The following is a 20,648-nucleotide window of genomic DNA, read 5'->3' on the forward strand; positions in this document are numbered from 1 at the left end:
GATAAGATAGGTGATCTAGACTTCACAGTTTGTAGATCAGAAGTGCGCGGAGCGAATGGTTAGCATTTTAGCAACCATCGAATTTATACACAGTCAACAGTTTCATTCAACAGTGAGCGTGTAGGGCGCTATATCTCTGTATATTTGCGTTGGTAAGAGGAAATGCTTATCAACTTTGGGACCAATTGCTTCAAGAAATGCTTTATAAGTTTCAATGTTCCTGCTTTTTACTGTCAGGTATGTGATGTGTGATGCAATGTGTGATTATCTACATCTTCATTAAAATCGCCAAGAATTTGAAATTGTTTCGCAATGGTCAATGTTCTTAGTTTATTTCTAATCATTCATGAAGCAAATTGTTATGCTCAGTTTTCGTTAAGGGGGCATAGTACCCAGTCGAACAGTTTATTCGAGCAGTTAAGTCGAGCTGTCGAATAAACAGGAGTCAAGCAGTTGAGTCGAGCAATCAAATCGAGTAATCTAGTCGAGCAGTTGAATCGAGCAATCGGGTTGAGTAGTTGAGTCAAGCAGCCGATTCGAATAGTCCAATCGAGTAGTTGAGTCAAGCAGTTTATTCGAGCAGTCGAGTCGAACAGTTGAGTTTTCCTATCTGTTTCCTATACATAAAAAGGGTGACAAGCGCGACGTTACTAAATATCGCGGGATCACGTCTATGTGCGCTTGCTCAAAATTATTTGAAATTATCGTGAATGTCGCTTTGTTTGCCTGCTGTAAATACTATATTGATGTTGACCAGCACGGATTTTTCCCGAAAAGATCGGTAATCACGAATCTGATGCAGTTTATTTCCCGGTGCTTGCAAAGCTTGGATTCTAGCTTTCAAACTGATGCTATTTACCTGGACTTGAAAGCTGCATTCGATCGAGTAGATCATAGAATATTGCTTCGCAAAATGGAGCGACTAGGTGTATCTGCTGACCCGGTAGGCTGGTTTAGATCTTACTTGACTAACAGAAGCTTGTGTGTCAAAATAAGATCGGGAGTTCCGCAAGGCAGTAACCTCGGCCCGCTACTCTTCTCGATTTTCATAAAGAATGTCTCATGCTTACTCCCACATGATTGCCGACTCTTTTATGCTGACGATACAAAAGTTTTTTAAGTTGTTACGTGCCTGAACGACTGTATAAAACTGCAGGAGTTTTTAAATACGTTTGTGAACTGTTGTGCTACTAACCGCTTAATACTGAGCATAGAGAAGTGCAACGCAATCTTATTTCATAGAAAACGATCGCCCATTGAATACAACCACAACATTTTCAACCACTACCTTCTCCGCGTACAGTGTATAAAAGATTTAGGAGTTCTGTTGGACAATGAACTTACGTTCAAGACCCACTATGGCAACATTATCTCGAGAGCCAACCGACAGCTGGGGTTCATCTTCAAGATTGCAGACGAGTTTCGTGACCCACTCTGCTTGAAATCGCTGTACTGCTCGCTTGTGAGATCAATCCTCGAAACTAATTCGGTTATTTGGTGCCCATTTGGTGGTGCAGAAAAAATTCATCCGTTATGCTCTCCGACATCTCCCATGGCGTGATCCGCTCAATTTGCCATCGTACGAGAACCGCTGCCGACTTCTCGGTCTACAGCCGCTGGACCTTAGACGACGAATCGCACATCGCACAAGCCGTGTTTGCTGCTAAACTTTTAACGAATCACATCGACTGCCCGGCGTTGTTAGAACAGCTGAACATATACGCTCCGGAACGACCGCTACGCCAACAAAACTTCTTGTACCTGGAGCCGCGGAATCATTTATTTGGAGATCATGAACCTATACCTATATGTAATCGCTTTTATGAAGTTTTTGAAATGTTTGACTTTAATGTGCCAAATAATGTTTTTCGTGATCGTTTACTGAATGTTCTGTTTAGATATTAGTTAGGGATTATTCATTAAGACGCAACTGTCAGATGCATTTTGTAAAATAAACATAAACAGTAGTCCAGTCGGGCAGTGGAATCGAGCAGTTGAGTTGAGCGTCGAATCGAACAGTTGAGTCGAGCAGTCTAGTCGAGCAGATGAATCATGCTGTCCAGTCTAGCAGTCGAATCGAACAGTCCAGTCGAGTGGTTCAATCGTGTAGTTTAGTCGAGCAGTCGGATCAAGTAGTAAGTCTAGCAAATGTGTCAAGCAGTCGAGTCGAGTAGTTAAGTCGAGTAGTCCACTCGAGCAGTTTTATCGAGCTGTTCAGTCAAGCAGTCAAGTCGATCTGTCCAATCAAGCAGTTGAGTCGAGCAGACGAATCGAACAGTTCAGTCGAGCAGATCAGTTAAGCAGTCCAGTCGAGCAATCAAATCGAGCAGTCTAATCGACCAGTCCAGTCAAGCAGTCTAGTCAACCAGTTGAGCAATCGAGCAGTCCAGCAGACCATTGAGGTGACTGAGAATACAACTCATTGCTACGAAAGTTTTTAGTTACCCATAAGCCTCTTATGACGTCCTGTCAGAGACCTACTATTTTTCTTCACAGGATGTTAGTATTGTTCAAAACAATTAATTTACAAAAGGTCTTAAAATATTTTATCTTGGGTTTTTACAAAATTCAATTTTCAAGGTTATATAGGGGCTATTCCCTCTCAAGTGATCATATCCGTTGTAATCGACCACTTCCGATTTCAAACAAATTTGATATAATTGCTCATTCCGACTCCGCACTCAATTTCCCAAAGTTTTGTACAGATTAATCAATCCCGATACGTGATTGTGATACAACGATGTACAAATGTCAGATTATAACACTGTTTAAAACCCCAGCGCCTCAGTTGAGAGTGGTAAATTCGTATATAAATGTAAGTGAAACTCAAACAAATAACACATAAACACTCATAGTGTCAGATTGCATCAAAGCCAAACGTCATTGTCGTAGTTGTATCGCATAGAGTTACATAGCGTTAGAGGTACATTTAGGCGTTTTGGTCATACATTCCGGTTATCTCCGTTATAGTGAATCTAGGTTTATCATAGTAAAAGTGTTTTTTCGACGAACTTATAATAGATTGGGGTGAGTTCTCTGGTTCGCCCTCAATTAAAGCTAGCTAAATGCATAATGAATTCAGTTTTTCAATAAACAATACATTTTCTTTACCTTAGAGTAATTCCAAAATTTTTTTTAGTGAAATTTTCTTTCTATATTATGTAGCATGGAGTCCGAAAACGAACTGAAATTTTTATTCAACCCATGAATTGGATTTTTTCTTTGCAACTGTTACTGTTTCCTGTATCATCAAGTCAAACTGACTACCGTCCTCAGGACTGCAGTCACCGACACTATGCGTCCAGCTCTATATAATTGATACCTGCAGCTCACGCCATCTACTGCTTTAGTTTCGATCGGAAAAGGCCGGCCAATGTATCTGCTCCAGTTTGATTTATTTCCTGAGAAAATAAACCAACAAAAGGTAATGAGGAACTCTTTGCAACATCGAAAACACCCCATTAGCAGTCCATACCTTATAACCATACGGCTCCAGTTCATCCTTGCATTTGGTCAGCCACGCACGTACCCTCGCGTAGGGCAGCAAATCGAACCCGAAGGCTTCGATCTGTGAAACGGAGACGCACAGTGCAATATCGGCTATCGTGAAATGGTTCGCCGCTGCCCACTGGTACTGCTTGAGCATCGCATCCAGCCAACCGAGGCCCTCTGCCAGCCTGGCTTTCTTCGTTTGGTCCAAATGGGCACCCACCATAATGGTGGGGAACTGTAATGAATGACACACTTCCAATTAATTACCTACCCGTCAAAGACTCACGGTGTTACACTCACGTAATAATCTACCACGCGCTGGTAAAGTGTCCCGAGATCAAAATGTAACCGCTGATCGACGATGGCACGCGACCGGAAGTCTTTCGGGTACAGGGACTCGTCCTTGCCGTACGCTGACACCAGGTAGGACAGAATCACGCGGCTTCATGGAGGGAGGAAACATGGAATGAGAAGAGAGTCAGAGGGTGTGGACTACTCGTATGTGTAAACTTGTGTCACGTGAATATCGGAATGTTCATATGCGTGTTGCTGTTCGACCAGCACTGAAAGGAACGCGTGTAGACACATTGGATTAGCCACTAATTCGGTTTCACTTTCGTTACACGTGCTTTGGGTTGCACGAGGACGATTGAACTAACGCCGGCAAATGTCAAAAATAATTCACTGCAGCCCACCATACCATGGCGTGATGCTTCGACAATAGCGTACTATTACAGCACACGCTAACCGAACATTAATGATTCAAACCTTTTCAGTGTGGCATTGATTTAACACATCCCGAATTTTCTCGGACTGTCAGGAAACCGAAACACCTGTTCATAAGCGTCATTTATTGCGTGTACTTAATAGATGGGAATTTCCCATACGATTTCTTCCGATATTGCACTACCATAAAGTGCAGCAATGCATTTCGACTGGATTGCAGTGTGCGTGAAAATCGATATCCACGCTAGATTTATGACTTTAAAATTAAGGAACCTAACCTTTCCCACAGCACCAATCCGTGATCGTCCAAGGTTGGTACGGTGTGCTGGGGATTCAGCTCCACGAAGTCCGGTCGCAACTGTTCCCCTTCAAGGACATTCAACGTCTTCAGTTCCAGTTCCATGCCGATCAGCTTGGCCAGCAGCAGAACCGAACGGCACGGCGGCGATGGGGGTAAATAGTATAGCACCGGTGTCATCTGTCCCGCTCTATGTGGAAATGAATCAACGATTAAAACAGAATCCTGACGGCTTAGTAACCCACTCACTTGGAGAATTTGGACTGAATTACAGCTACACTTTCGATGCAGTTCCCCAGTTTGATGCGTTGTTTTTCGTTTCGCGTAAACGTAAACACTAAGCGATTGGTCAAACGCGGAGCAACATTCCAGGTACTCGTCCCGACTGATACTGAACCACCACCTACATGAACGGAGCACGGAATCGAACAAAGACCAAAATAATGGAACGCGAGCTAAGTAACTTTTTCCGATTGTCCGGTGTTTGCCCTCCACCCCATTCCACATTCCAACTCCAGGTAATTCTCTTGATGGAATAGTAGTTTCATTCAGTTGGAATAGTGTCGGGGTCAGGGGTTTGAAGTTTTGTTGTTTTTCGGTGGCTGCCGATACTATCGACACGGCGCGGCGCGCCACTACTGGTTGGCTGTCGTCCTCGTCAACATTTTTGTTTGGTCCTGTTGCCTAGGCATCACCCAGCACCCACCACCACCGCACCGTCCGCCACCGGTAAAAGCGTGGTAGCGTGGTTTGGTTTGATTTTAAGTCGATCCGCACCGCCATGCTTCCTCCCCCCGCGGGACTGCACCACAGGATTGTTCGCGTGCAGAAGAATGTCAGGATGCAGCAGACTGACTGAATTGCTTCAGCTGATTACAATGTGGTGGTTGGAGGGAGGGGGTTGTGTTTTGATTTACCCCGTCAGCATGGATGGTATGATGGAGCGGGAGTTTTGGTGAGGTGAAGCAAACTTATCAACAATGTATTATAGGTATAAAAGTTGGAAAAGAAAAGATTTTTCCTTTCCCGTTTCAGAGGTTAGCTTGTGTGTGGGTGACGCTACGCACCGGGGCAGTGGAACTATAATAGGATTGTCGATTTACGTCTACGTATTTTTTGACCTGCTGGCTGTGTTTAGTCGCATGCCAGTGCAATCATCCGGCAATTCTAAAGAGCCATTCTAATTCTGCATATGTTTTTATTGGGTAATAACTTAAAATTACCGTCCTGCACTGGACAAGCCTGTTGGATCCAATCAGTATAAAAGAAGAAAAGCCATATGAACCAATTAGGCAACTAACTAGACCACTCAGTTAGATTCGAGGTACTATGCTGGTCTAAGAAGTTAGTCGTCGTATGTTTGAATCTCGACCACAGAGTCGGTAGGATTGTTACACAAGCCCCGTAATTGTTCTGTACTCCAACAGTTAACTGCGAAGTCTGTTGAAAGAAGGGTCAAGTCTTAAAAAGACGTTTAAGCCCATAGGATAAAGCGACAAACCAGGAAGTTCCAAGGAATGCCAGTAAAATTCCTGAGCCGTTCTGTTAGCAACAGACGAGAATTCGTCGAGCACCTAAAACATCAAGAGACCCAGCACAAGACGACATAATGGTCTCTTTCGATGTTACGGTCTTATTTCCAAGCATCCCTGAGAAAGAATCGATAAGCCTCTTGAAAGACTGACTGTGTATGGCGGAGAATTACTTCACGTTAAGAGAAAATTACTACAAACAGTTAAAGGGTGCACCGATGGGCAATCCCCTATCACCGTTCCTATGTGAGCTGTTCATGGCTAACCTTGAAAGTAAGCTGGAACAAAATCCGGTACTCCCAAAAAGATGGTGGCGATACGTCGACGACGCTTTTAGCATAATCAAAAATGGAGAGCTGGAAACCATTCTAGCAGCCATGAACGGCAAATGAAAAACTTCCTCGCTAGAAAGTGCAGAATTTGAATTTTACCCGAAACCTACCACCACAAAACGCGTTATACCTAGCTCATCTAACCCACTCCCAACAGCTGGGAGTGAGGCTACTTAGCCTCTTTTCCCACAGGCACAATACTTTCCTTTCTGTGTGACAAAGGAGTGCACTTCCAGTGAGTTAGAAACTCTTTTGGAAGGGCATGGTTAACTCATATAACAAAATAATAATTGCGATTATACATAACTAACATTTATACATAACAATTATACATAACTACAAATTGCAAAACTGAACGGATAGCGGAACGGAAAAATAGACTACCCAGAACATTATTTCTAAGAAAAAAGGGACGAATACAAAAACTCACTCACAGCACCTACATCAATAACACCAGAACTAAAGAGAATGGCAGTAGAATATGACGAAAACATAACACACCCTCTCCGTCGAAAAATGAAGAAATTTGGAATCGACCTCGTCTACACCAGCCGAAATAACCAGCTCAAAGGTAAGTTAGGATCAACCTAAGACCCGATTGAACAACATAGAAAAATCTATAAAATCAGTTGCCCACATTGCGAAAAGGTTTACATCAGTTAGACTAGAAGGAATCTGGAAACACGTACTGGATGCCGAGAAGAGTCTAATACACCATTTTAGCTGAGCATATCTTCAACGACAACCATACGCTAACCATCGACGACGCAAAAGTAATAAACGGATACCTGGATACCTTGTACTCTAGGCTTTTCAAATATCTACCAAAACGCATGCCTCCCAATTGGCTTCGAGGTATGACGCTGGCCTAATAAGCCAGGCATCGTATGTTCGAATCTCGGCTGGGAGAGGCTGTTAGAGTCAATAGGATCGTAGCAACTGGCCCTGCAATTGCCCTGTAATCTAACAGCTGGCTGCGAAGTCTGTCGTATAAAAACAGAAGGTCATGTTTCGATAACGGAATGTAGCACCTAGGCTTTGCTTTGCTTTTACCAAAACGCATACACACAGACACGCTCACACGAAACAACTTCTAATTAATTGAAACGTCTCTCTCTCTCTCTCTCTCTCTCTCTCTCTCTCTCTCTCTCTCTCTCTCTCTCTCTCTCTCTCTCTCTCTTCGTTGTCAGATTCCGGATTAACATTATTCACATACTACCAGAATAATACTAGTGGAATATCTACAGATTTTTTCCTTAATTTTCTTAGATTTTAACCTCTTCCACAAGACATTAGCCAAACATATAAAATTAAAACTACCTACAGTAAATTTGTTTGCCACCAACTTTGTATACCTACACGTAGGTTACGTAATCTTAAGTCCCTATAAAAAACTGTAAAATTGCTTTGTAGTATTCTAGTATTTATTTATTACCCAGTAGCGTAAAGGTAAACCTTTTTCAAATTTGCTACCTGCGGATGTCTTAGTATTGTACATCAAAAACTTAACTCTAACAAAAAAACTTAACTACTAACATTAATTGCGATTCCAATAATCGAGGCAGCCCCTCTTAAAAACTGTTTCAGAAGTTGATCGTTTAACAATCGGGGGTATTGCGTTATAGTTTATCACACCTCTAACGAACAGTGAGCTTGAGTAGCTAGTCGAGTTGTTGGGAGGAACTATCAGGTTCTGTAGCCGACGCCCTTGGGATGGCAACAATTTCTCAAAGAGTACTGGCGGAGATTGCGTTCTGATCAGCTTGCGTAGGAACACACATGAGCGGTGCGCGTAGAAATTTTCAAGTGGGCATCCGATCAGGTTTTCCTGCAGTTGAGTTACATGCGCGAAGCGGTTCAACCCGTAAACAAAACGTACACATGAGTTCAGCGCGACTTTTAGCCTGTCTATGGAGCCCGCACTTGGTTTAACGTGCAGTAGTTCGCCAAATGTGAAGTGGGGTGAAATCAACGCTTTGAACAATTTCAGGCGTGTGCTGGTTGGAGCAGCAGAAGCAGAACCGTAGAGCGTTCGAAGGCTTGCGTAGATTTTCCCGCATTGCTGATTTACTAGCCTGTCCCATTTTAGATCCGTCTGGAAAATGAATCCAAGATTCTTCGCACACTCTGTCCACTCAATAGTTTGCCCGTCCATAGTGACAGAAGGCAAAAAGTTGGTCTGATCTGTGTTTCTACGGCGACTCTTCAGAAACATTGCTGTACTCTTCGATTGGTTGACGAACAACTGGTTACGTTGAGACCATTCCATTATTCTCGCTAGATCTTCGTTCACCATCCTAATCAATTCATGAGAACAGGGACCAAGGCGGCGGATATACAGCTGAACGCCATCCGCATACATCTGTATTGAGCAACATCTTAATATGGAGGGTAAATCGTTGACATAACAACAAAAAAGCAGAGGTCCGAGTACTGAGCCTTGGGGAACTCCAGATGTTGAAAACCCCACTTCGGATTGCTGATCTCCACAGAACACGGTTTGGGCTCGTTCCTTCAGATACGACTCTACTAGGTTAACAGCAGAAACGGCAAAGTTAAACTGAGTTTCCAGCTTCGAACAAAGTTTAAGACGATGGATGGTGTCGAAGGCTTTAGAAAAATCCAGTACAGTGGTAACCCGATTTTGTCACTCCCCGATTTTGTCACTCCCCGATTTTGTCACCCCCGATTTTGTCACGTTTTTGACCCGATTTTGTCACCCCCGATTTTGTCACGTTTTTTACCCGATTTTGTCACGCTTTTGATTTATCAAAAGCTTAGTTTGAAAATCATTTTCAAACATGTCAAATGTGTTAAAACACTGTGAAAAGAACTGTGTTGATTTTCGTGGAGTTTCCACAAAAGTTGTTTCTTATCTCCACAACTATAATAGCTAAAAGGTCACTTTCTTTGGCAAAGTTCTTTATAATAATCTTCTCAAAAATTTTGTAGAACATTGTTTTGCTCTACCTCTTACTGCTTGAAAAATAAATTTTCTATCTTACTTTTAGGGGGGTTAATCAGAGAATCGTTCATACCATAAGAAAGAGCTTTTTACGCTGTGACATTTCTCTGAACATAGTCAACCAGTATAATCAACCATTTCGGCGCAATTAATAAACGCGTATTTTCATACCTGTGGGACCTCACAGCACAGGTGACAAATGTCCACAGAGAGGTAGAAGGAAGTGCGAAAGGTCCTAAAAGTGATCAGAATGAAATATATGTAGTTCGTTCTAAGTTATCTGCAAAAAAATCAAAATTGAAAAAATACCCGATTTTGTCACTGTCCCGTTTTTGTCACCCCTAAATTCATCATGGGGGTGACAAAATCGGGTCATTACTGTAGTAGCAATATGACTGAACCTTTCCTGTCAATCGTTTTTGCTATATCATCGAAAACGCGAACCGCTGCCGTTTGAATGCTTTGCCCTTTACGAAAACCTATTTGTAGGATTTAATATGGAAAAAGTTTTCTTCTTGTTTTTAATTTCAGATTTCGTATTCTACTAAGACGCTCCAAAAACTTCAATGGAAAAGTTTTTGTTAGAAGAACATTTTTCCTTTCAGTTTGACCATCTTGGAGTGTCTTCCATTTGTAGGCCTCATAATTATCTAACGGGTGGCAACAACAATTTTGGAATTTTTTCGCGGCCCCTATACTCAACACAGGGTGGCAACTACCTGGAAAAACCTGGAAAACCTGGAATTGTCAGGGAATTCGAAATTACCTGGAAAAACCTGGAATAATCAGGGATTTTTTACCAAAATCAGGGAATTTTTCAAACAACCCTAATGATCGATTCATTGAGTAGTCAAGAACACTTAGAAATAGATAAAGAAGTACGGCACACAAGCGATAGATTGGGTTATCGATAATTAGCTCAGTGTTTTGCAAAGGGTCTTATTCTGCGAGGCAAGTGAAGTGATGTAACAAATTTAGTTTGCACTCACTTTGCGCGTTTCGTTTGGCGTTAGTCAAGTCGAATCGAATGACATTGAAGTTACAGGACGGATATTTTGCGGCATGTGACACAATTCGCAGAACATCGAAGTAAATGCCAGTGGCACCGCAGCAAAATTCGGTTTTCGAGAAAAATGTTGGAGAAATTCCACAGACTCACGGCAGTACACAAACTTGCCATACTGTTGTAACAAGTTGTAACCGAAATGCGGGTGTAGCGACCTTCCTTCCACGTTACGAATTTTTGGCTCTATCTTGGACCCGGAAGAGTAAATCCCGATCAATCCATGCAAAGTGAAATAAGCCGCGTTGGTCAGAAAGTAGAACAGCCACTAGTGGTAGAGCAAAATTAAATATTAGCTTAATTAAACTGCTTTTTTGCATGGCTTGTGACTCGAAGAACAAAAATTAAACATACGAACATTTCCGCGTGGCTGACAGATTAAAAAACCAGTGATAGCTGCTAAAGGGAAACAGATACTGCTCTGTTGTCTTCAACGAAAATGTGCAATTTAATGTGATTAATAATTTCTTAGAACATACTTTGAAAAGCATACGAAGCGTTATTAAAGAGCTAGATTGAAACAACTGTTTTAAAGGGTGTCCCTTAGTGTTTGGCTCCATAACTTCTTTCATGTAAGAGATAGAAATCTGCAGTATTCAATAAAGATTCTCGAAAATAGTTAAGCTACAACTTTTCTGTAGGTAGTAATCATTTCTGACTTAAAATAGAGCAAATATTTTTTGTATCTGATTAGGGACACCCCAATGTCCGAATATTTTTTCACCACTAGAAAGTGCTTTTGGAATGAAGAAACTTTTCTGAAGCAACTATTATGCTATATCTTAAGGTTTCGATGCTATTACTTATGTCTCACTATTTTTGAAACCGTCCCTCTGTGCGGCGGGTTCGAGAGCTACCCGCAATGGGCACTTAAACTCCGCTTGCGCCTGAGTTTGCGAATAAACTTGCGCGGGAAAAAGAACAGGTGGGGAACTCATGGGAGGAGTGTAATTTGCTGGTCGGCAGAATAAGAGAAAGTGATTGAAGAATTCGCCTAGGGAAATAGAGTAGATGGGGAAATTTTTCTCAATACCTCGTAGATTGATAAACAATTCAAATATCAATGATCGAAACGCATTTCCAGTTAAAATTATATCGCAATATGAAACCTAGAATTTTATTAAACACCGGGAAAAACCGGAAAAAATCAGGGAATTTGGTTTTCATATCAAGGTGCCACCCTGAACAACAAACGAGCTCAGATAGAAATGAAAGTATGGTGTGTTATCTCTCTCTTCAATTAAGATGTGTACCAGACGAATGTTTGAAGAAAATTTTGATCCCGTTTTTACTAAAACATTAAAACACAATCGTTCCTGAATACCCATTCGATCCCATTTTTACCCATAAACCACGACCCGAAAAATCTGTCTCAGTGCGCCCAATCGAAGATCTCTTCGGGATTTCGAATTCGTTGGTGTACAAAAATAACTGGAGAGCCACGAATTGCAAACAGTTGATTGGTAGAATCAAGAGATGCATTCGCAAAGTTGACATGACGGCCGTACAACGCTCCTGTTTCGACGTCAAACGAAAGCTTCGCCGAACAGCCGCTTCCGGACCGTTTTCAAATGTACCTTAATTTTTTTTCAACAATGGATAATGTATCTTTCATTTCCAGAAATCAGATCTTCTTCGTGCAACGTTGTCTTTTTTTGACAGTTTGAGAAAAAAAATCCAAAATTTTAGTTGCCACCCGTTACGTGGAGAGAGAGAGAAGCCAGCTCAGTGACAGATTGATTGTTTTCGTCTTTTTCTTCTTCTTATTTTTGTTGCGTTCAAATTCAAATAGTACCATTTAAAATGAGTCAGCATGCTCGGGTTTGCGAGGGGTTTGAAATTTAATTGAAAATAAATACTCCCTGTGTTATTCAATGACAGTGACAGTTGAGTTCGGTGCACAAAAACAATCCCAGCTGGTCTCAAGTTTCCATTATCCATTGCATTCAATGAGTAGTCTATTAATTCCAGTAAATTTGTCGTAGTCGAGCGTCCTTCGAAGAAACCGTGTTGCGTGTCTGTAATTCTGTTTTTAATTTGAATGAATTATTTTTCATTGATAACTCGATGTTCCAAAATGGGGTATGAATTCGGGAAGGCAACTAGGAAAAAGCGCCCAACATAGTTCTAGCCATCCCAAGCCCCTACCTAGCGCCTCCACGTGACCATACCTGGAAATAATTCAATTTGTATAATTGAGTAGCCATGCTAGGAGGAATGGGGTTGTTTGGTTTTCTGTTCCCAATCTTACAACCATAGTTTTAGGCAACCATTGAACCACACGACTTTATTTTCAAGTGTTATATTATTTAAACTAGTATTTTTGGCAGACTAATCTCCTTTCAGAGAGCGAAATAAGGCGATATATCCTTGGACAAATGCAGCCAGACTTTTGGTCTAAATGTCATTAGTTCATCCCCGAGGGTCCGAAGTATCATTTAACCGTTATTAGCAAAGATACTCCCAACGCTTGTAAGTAAATCATTATCTATATAGGAAGCGTTTGGTACGGGAGGTCCACGCTTTCTTCCTTTCCTTTGATTTCAAGTAGTTTAATGGAATTAGGTTTTTTTCTAGTTCCGTAAGCATGTAGGACGCTATATCTCTGCATTTTAGCTTTGGTAAGGGGAAATGCTTATCAACTTGGGGACTGTATTGGCTCGTTTTATTGTGCCTCATTTTTATTTTCAGGTGGATTTCAAACCACTGTGAATTTTGAATGTGCATAGTATTTTTCGATATAAATTAACAAATCACGGTTGTTTATGTAGTACCATTACAATATATTAAATTTATTAATTTTATTAAATTTACAAAAAGGTGTATTTGTGATCTTAATTTTCGTAATTACTGACTACAAGAAAACTTTACAATATTCAGGTTAGTTTCAAATAAACGATGTTTACATAACGAGCATCGTTTCGTATATTCCACATCGAAACCGCGCGTAGCTTTCGACAAATTAAATTTTAATTAAATTGGATCTTTATCTAACTAACCCCCTTCTACTAACAACAACAATTCCATTCCCGAAATGCTTGTAAGATTCCGAGGATTTCCTGGTCTTTAGTAGCAACAAGTAGTGGACTAACATTCCTTCCCATTCCACCAAGACCCGCATTCGGACGTGACCGGCGGCGTCGGTATTGATCAGCATGCAGGGACCTGATAAGGTTGCACAATGAGGAACAGTGTGTTGTCCCCAAGCATGCTTTTTCCAGCCATCATTTTGCAATTTTCATCGGTCCTGGTCAATAACGGAGTAGCAGCACACGGGCGGTATCCTATGCTTGTGCTTATGCTTATTAGGTATTATTTCTAGTTCCCCTTGATTCTTTGGAATTCTCTCTACGGTACATGCTGCGCAGTTGGCCTGTCCGTTGGCGAGAAAAATGATTGTTTCATGTAATCGTTTTCCAGGATGCTTTTAAGAATTGGTTGCGTTAGTGTAAGATTAGATTATTATTAGCTAAAGCGAAGTTTCGGAATGCATACTTAGTACTTTAATGCACATTCGTTGACGGATCAAAGTATTTTCGTATGTTTATCGTTTAACTTGAACATTTTCCTCAAACAGCAGAATTTACACAAATACGTAGATAAAGCTATATAATATGGAACGGTAGATAACAAAATCCTCTGAAAAGAATAAAAATGCATCTATTTGAAGATTTAAAGGGCATATTTGTTGCCAGATGAAAGTAGTTGCATTAGTCCGATTTAAAGATAGGCGCTAGAAATGAGCTTTTCCATATTTTTGGGAAGATTCCGGATTTCAGTGATAAGTTCTAAAGCCAAAACAAAGCAGCAGTGAATTCCATTGCAAGATTTTTCATGAAAACTGAGGGGATCCCGTTTGGTCCAGGACCTTTTGAGGCATCTAAATTTTTTAAAGCCTGCAAAACATTCGGAGTATGAAGGTGGTTGGCGCCAATATCAGTTGATGATTCCGGATAAGATGCAAAATAGACGCGATCGCGACCTTCTTCAGAAAATGTTGTATAAATTTCTTGAACAATTTTTGAAAAAAGATTACAATAATCTTTTCCGAGCTTTCCCCCAAACCTTCACAGTTTAATCACAACAGTTCGTCAAAACCAAAATCTACGCTTACAGATATTGAGCTAGAATCTCAAAAAATCAATGATTGATGTCCGGTATTGCCTTGCAGTGATCTCCTTACTGATAGTTTTGAACACACACACGCAGGTAGGCATTTAGTCGCTTGCTTCTTCGTTATTTGCGTCTTTAATCTTCTAATCCTCTAACTGCAGAAAGGAAACACAGCGTTATCTTTCCACGACACCTGACCCTTGGCTTCCCTGGCAGAAGATAAGCATAATAAACAACCAAAAACAGAGGAAAGGAATTTCGTTACCTGTCGTCTCTAGCTGGGATGCAATGTAGACATCTAAGTAGATAACTAAAGGTTTCGTACCGGTAAAACGCATTCTTGTTGCAATCTGCTCAAATCCCATTAGAGACACTGTATCTCTAATTGAAAAATGTTGTAAATTTTTTCTAGAACCAAAGCAGAATCTCATCCTTTCTCGAAGAGAAAGGAATGTTCGTCCTTGCACTTGCAGCTTTTGCATGTTTAAACTATAAAAGACATCCTTTGGAAGCAAGGCGAGTTTAGTCATTTGAAAACAGCACAGTAATCAGCACGTCACGATGCACCTTAAAGTGATCTTATCCCTGCTCCTGTGGCAGGTGCTCACAGTTTGCGCAGAGCCTCAGGAAAAACCTACAGTTTCCCATACCAGCGAGCGGCCACTACTGGAGAATCCAGCATACGATCCGACCATCTATCATAAATTCGTTCCTCAGGATGCCGTTCAGCAGTACGTCCATTCGTACTCCGGTCATAACTATCCGATTGGAAACAATCCAGCGTACGGACCGTTATCGTCATCATCCTTCGAACCGACCGCCTACGCAGCCATTCCGTCCAAAGGATTCGAAGGTTACCTAATTCCTGCACCAACGGCCCTAGCTCCGGCCGAGCGAACGACACTGTTCGGCTCGTTCCGTTCGCTCATTCCGTCCGCCCGCTCGGTGGCATCCTTCATCGGTCAGCTGGTATCGCTGGTGCTTGGATCGGCCGGTGCCGTCGCACTCGGAACTCTCCTTACGGCGACGCTGTGCTTCTTTACTCCCTCCTTCTGTACGCTATCGTTCCGATCGGGCCGTGCTCAAGCGATCGCAGAAACGGCCCAGGAAGTGGTCAGTGCCCTCGGCGAACAGGTAACGGCCGACCGGGTAAAGCGGGCGGCCGAGTTCGTGCAGCTGGCCATCGATAAATTTCAGCGGCTCAATGAAGCAGTGAAACAGGCCACCGAACTGAAGGCCGCCATCGAGCCCAATCTGCAATGAAGCAATTATTGAAGTGATTTTAAAGTGAAGTGGAGGAAAGGTTCTATTCGGTAAATGTAAGTTAAATATAGTTGTACAATAAATTGCATTCTTTTTATCAGAGTTAAAAGTGTTTTGTCATTGGAAATACGAATTCGACTTCCTTTCTGTTACACCCTCATTATGTTATAATTTCAGTTGTTCCACTTTAAAAAAAATAGACTGACCAGTAGCAAGTTTTTCATAATACCTATATAGCAAACTACAATTGAAATTTTTTTATCAATGTTGATTTTTGAATGTGCCGGAAATAAGTCGGAAAAAATCTAAATTTTTGTAATTTCTGCAACGTTTATGCGTGTATCAGAGCATAATGCTGTTTGGGCGTCGCTGCGAAAATTTGACGATTTTTCCATGGGGTTTCTGTCAAACCGAGCCGGCTTGGTGGCTTGGCTGGTGCACACTGCACAGGTGAATAACCAGTGCGTGGCTAGCGTGCAGCAGACATCGAATCGACTTCGAAGGAAATGTAAATGCACAATAAATAAGCGCTTCTATGCGACAGAACGCGGGTGGTGGTGGTAATTTGCCTGGGTGGCGCCGGTAATTTCATTTCTATACGAAGAGGAAAGGAAATTTATTGCTGGATAATATACTTATTGACACATCACATACATATCACGTCAGTGCTTACATATTTGTGTTGACCAGTTTGTGTCAGTTCTTAGAATCTACGTCGCGATGCAGTTCATGAGTAATGACATTTGGCTATGTATGATTGTTCTTATTCTAGCAAACGAAATAATTATAAAGAGGAAATCCTAACTAGGGTATGTTGCTGCTTCGTAGTAATTGCCTATTCCCGTCCTATCCAACACAAATTATTAAAAATATCAGCATTTTTATGACACACAATGCAAAACTAGTCATTCCCTAATATTTTAGTTTGCTGTCTATCATACGCGATCAATCAAAGTGAGCTGAGATCTATTTAAATACTTTTTATCATTAAAAAAGTCCTACCAGCCAAATTTCCTACGTTTTTTAGTGCGACAAAGAAGAAAATGTTGACTAATCGTTTTAATTTCCGTCATTCATAAATGAAAATAACTCACGCAAGGCATTGTCGTTATTCTACAGCCAGGAAAAATTGCCTGACCGTTAGAAATTTTGCAGGATAACATTTGTCATGCCGTCCTACACAAATACATGCGCGTTAGCTTCGTAAACATTGTTGTGATTTTTAGTTCGGACGATGAAAAACTTTGATGGACGGATTTTAAAACGGTACGACGAATTTAAAAAAATAAAGTCAGTTGCGTAATTTCAATAATATGCTTTAATAATCGCTTTTCAGTGATTTCAAAGTTCACGGATCGGAAGGTGAGTGTGTTTTAGTCAAATCAGCACAAGAACTGTTGGAGTATTAATTAAATCCATCCAACAAATAATGAAAATAAGAATGGCTTTACTTACTATGACGGGAATTAGAAATAAACTCTATATACCTATATTTTGAAAAATGCAGTACTTTAGGTAACTTTAATTTAAAATGTTATCCAAGAATTTCCGAAAAATTTGTTCCTGCATGGATGTCTGTTAACTATGAATGAACTCATATGAATGAATCATAAAATCTCCTACAAAAACATAAGGCATAAGGCAAATAAAGAAGTAAAACTATTTCCCAATGTTTCGCCATTCCATCGCAGTCCCCCCCAAATGAGCCATCACAGCACCAAGCTACCGAGCTGTGAGCTGCCACAGTAGGAAGTAGCTAGTCGTCATCGAATCATAGGTACTGCGCGCATGACAGAGTTATAATTTTACGACAGAAGAAAAACGGAAATTCGGCATGACTTTCAACTTTCTCGAAATCTACCGTCATCAGTCAGTCAGCCCTGCCTTTCAATTTGTCTCAAATCTGCTTCTTCGAGCATTTGTTGGTGTCACGCCGCGAGTAGTTTTTAGCCGCCTTACAGTTAGTCATTTATAAACGACTATACGCAATCGCAATCGTTGGTGTGTGCGTGTGTGTGAGTGTGTTGGTGTTAACTAAGGCTGCCTGCCTGCGGTAGAAAGGGCCAGAAGCCGATTTCACGGTCTACTAATCCGGCAGTGACACGGTTCGGATTCATGTTCGACCTCGGTCAATGCCTGCCTGCCTGCATGAAATAGGCGAGCATTTGACCGACATAGGCACTTACTAACACTTGCGCGCGAACGTTAGCGGTTGCCACAGAGATGGTTTATCACAAACCAAACAATATTTTCTCGACCTTTCGCTTGGTAGGTTCCTTTGCAGCAGCATGATGTGGATGAACTGATGTTTACCAGTTAAAAATACAGAAATTTTTATTTATCATTTAGGTACGAAGAAAAACCAAGTGGAGACAGAGGTTGCTCTAATGCATTTGCCTTGCCGGTCACTTGTTTTGCCGGCTATAAGACAATCATAGGAAACAAGTGTGTTTGGGCGGTGTACTCGCACAAAAGAAAAAGTTGGCGCTTGGGCGGCATAATTGCTCGAAATGAGAATGTATGGGTTGTGAGGCGACGGTTCCCCAGGGCTGTAGCGGTAAATTTATTTAACTGGGACGCGATGCTGTTAATGCTGTGGATGGTTACATGATGGTAAATTTTTGAACTAATTCTATTGCGGATTTTCGGCTTTCCAGTCAGTTTTATATTAAAAACAGCTTTTTTATACTGCCTGACGTTTCGGCCTTTGTTTTGGCCTTTTTCAAAGGTAACTGCAATAGTGTATTTATTTTAATAACGATATAAAACTTTAACACATTGAACATAAAAACATATTTTGACTTCTACTCACTATGGTTACGTTTTTTTGTCTAATCGTTGATTGCCAACGGAAGGAAATTAAAATTTTAACAGCTCCAAATGCATTGGTTTAGTGACAAAATAATGTACACTCCTAAACCTTTTGACCATAGTGCACAACTGAAAAAACCGGATTTAATCCACCTAGTGGTGAAAGGAACCTTTGTTATACAGTCTTACTTGCTATTTGAGATAGAAATCGACACGTCTTCGGAACATAATTCATCTATTGGTTAACGTTGCATTGCGTTGGTTTACATAAAGTTTTTGAAAATTGAATAAGTTTACAAAATTTGAACAAAATAGGAACACTTTTAAATTTTGATGGATCCTTTTTTATGAAATTTCTGAGTAAGGATAAGTAAGTTGTTATTAATCTGAGTAAGTGCAAATAAAAGTAAGTTGTGAGAGGAAATTGCCTAGTAAAGGTCTAGTTCATAGGTTTTTGAACTATGCATAATTTCCTGTAATGCCATTCTATTTGATTCACATCAATAGAGTTTTCTTGAATAATTTCATTCTTCATAATCATATTCTTCAATAAACTTATTATGAGCAAAATGTCATAATTATTCAATGCAATAACAGTTTAAATTGTTGGGAAAGTAGATCAGCATAAACTGCCATCACAGAAACGAGGCAATCAGCATGTGAGGTGTACCGCGATTGGCCATGGAATTTTCTCTCGTTTTTTCATATGGAAAAATGGTGTCTGTATGCAGCAAAACTATCAGCAAATATAAAATGTTTAAAATGTATCTGTTGGTAGTCGAGTCATTCGGGGTCAAAATTAAGGCATTTTTTTAAATCAAAGTTCTACAGTACCTAAACAAACAAACAGAGGTATACTATATTCATCAAAGTTGTGTATTTTTACTATTTATACAATTTTGTAATACATGAAAAAGTCATACAACAATTAAAAAAAGAGCTCAAATAGAAAAAACTGATTTTACAAATTCATATACAGTGAATAAGATTTTTCTATTGTCGCTGAATAGATAGAAGGTTACTGTATTCAACAAAATTTCTTGTAATAATATGTTCTAAAACTTCGCCGAACACATCAATGTGTTATATTGAAACTGAAGAAATATAATAATTTTATTTCACTTTTAGGGGGATTAATCAAAATTTAAATTACACCAGACGATAGAACTTTGAATTTTAAGAAATTCTTCCGAAGGTTCCATAAACCTAAAACCAAGTTTTCCCAGTCAAAATTCTAGTGCGCATGTCTTTTTGGCTTTGGGCCATTGTACGCGCGAGTAACCGTATTACAAAAGTTGGCGCGAGTGTTGGAGGGTTAATATCTTTTGATCGGCAAAACCGTTTATTCTGAAATTTTGCAGATATATTTGCAGCATTAAAATCTCTAATTTAATGCCAAAATAATTCAAACTAGATAAATCATCTTAGATGAAATCGTTATAAATTATTGTAAATTGTAATGTGTTGTATTCAATTGCTCATAACTTTTAAATTAAACGTCCAATCAAAAAACAAATCAATAGTGACCTACTAGGTTATGTTACCTTTCAAATGAGACTAATAACGCCTAAATCGGTTTAGTGATTTCTAAGAAACAGGCGATAATTATTACCTTGTCAAAACAGGTTTTTTAAGTATAACTTTTAAACTACTTGTTTGTTTTCAATAAAATTTATCCGAAAAATTTAGCGTTAACAAGAGCTTTCATTCGATACTAAGATCGTTGAAATCGGTCATTTGGTTCCGGAGAAAATCGTGTCACGTAATTTTCACTTTTTTACTTATAACTCTTAAACGAAATGTCGGACCTCGAAACAATTCAATAGTGATATAGTAGGCAATAATACCTTTCAAACAAAAGTAATAGCGTAATCGGTTCAGCCATCTCCGAGAAACAGGCGATAGAAAAGTTGCGCCCCGCACATACATACACACATACACACACACAGACATTGCTCAGTTCGTCGAACCCTGTCGATTGGTATATGTGGCTCGGTCCTCCGGGCCTCGGATCAATTTCGTGTTTTTCGACCAATTCCTAAACCTTTGTTAT

General features: G+C 40.3%; 2 protein-coding genes across 2 annotated transcripts; one reads left to right on the plus strand and one right to left on the minus strand.

The window, feature by feature from the left end:
• Nucleotides 1–3,338: 3,338 nt before the first annotated feature.
• On the minus strand, nt 3,339–4,696 carry LOC128733115 (glutathione S-transferase D7). The gene is made up of 4 exons (XM_053826732.1): nt 4,497–4,696; nt 3,793–3,934; nt 3,476–3,727; nt 3,339–3,401 (listed from the first exon to the last, which is right to left on the minus strand). Exons 1-4 carry the CDS (start codon nt 4,694–4,696, stop codon nt 3,339–3,341), a joined length of 657 nt encoding a protein of 218 aa, XP_053682707.1.
• A 10,386-nt stretch (nt 4,697–15,082) lies between these two features.
• On the plus strand, nt 15,083–15,784 carry LOC128736147 (uncharacterized). Its single transcript, XM_053830630.1, has one exon. It carries the CDS (start codon nt 15,083–15,085, stop codon nt 15,782–15,784), a length of 702 nt encoding a protein of 233 aa, XP_053686605.1.
• Nucleotides 15,785–20,648: the final 4,864 nt, after the last annotated feature.

The sequence above is a fragment of the Sabethes cyaneus genome, chromosome 1 (assembly GCF_943734655.1).
Source record: "Sabethes cyaneus chromosome 1, idSabCyanKW18_F2, whole genome shotgun sequence".
Taxonomy (NCBI): Eukaryota; Metazoa; Arthropoda; class Insecta; order Diptera; family Culicidae; genus Sabethes; species Sabethes cyaneus.

Coding starts and splice junctions, on each gene's coding strand:
- LOC128733115 (XM_053826732.1), bottom strand. CDS start 4,696: ATGACACCGGTGCTATACTATTTACCCCCATCGCCGCCGTGCCGTTCG. Junction 3,935..4,496: donor GGATTGGTGCTGTGGGAAAG/GTTAGGTTCCTT, acceptor CCCTCCATGAAG/CCGCGTGATTCTGTCCTACC. Junction 3,402..3,475: donor TGGAGCCGTATGGTTATAAG/GTATGGACTGCT, acceptor TTATTTTCTCAG/GAAATAAATCAAACTGGAGC.
- LOC128736147 (XM_053830630.1), top strand. CDS start 15,083: ATGCACCTTAAAGTGATCTTATCCCTGCTCCTGTGGCAGGTGCTCACA.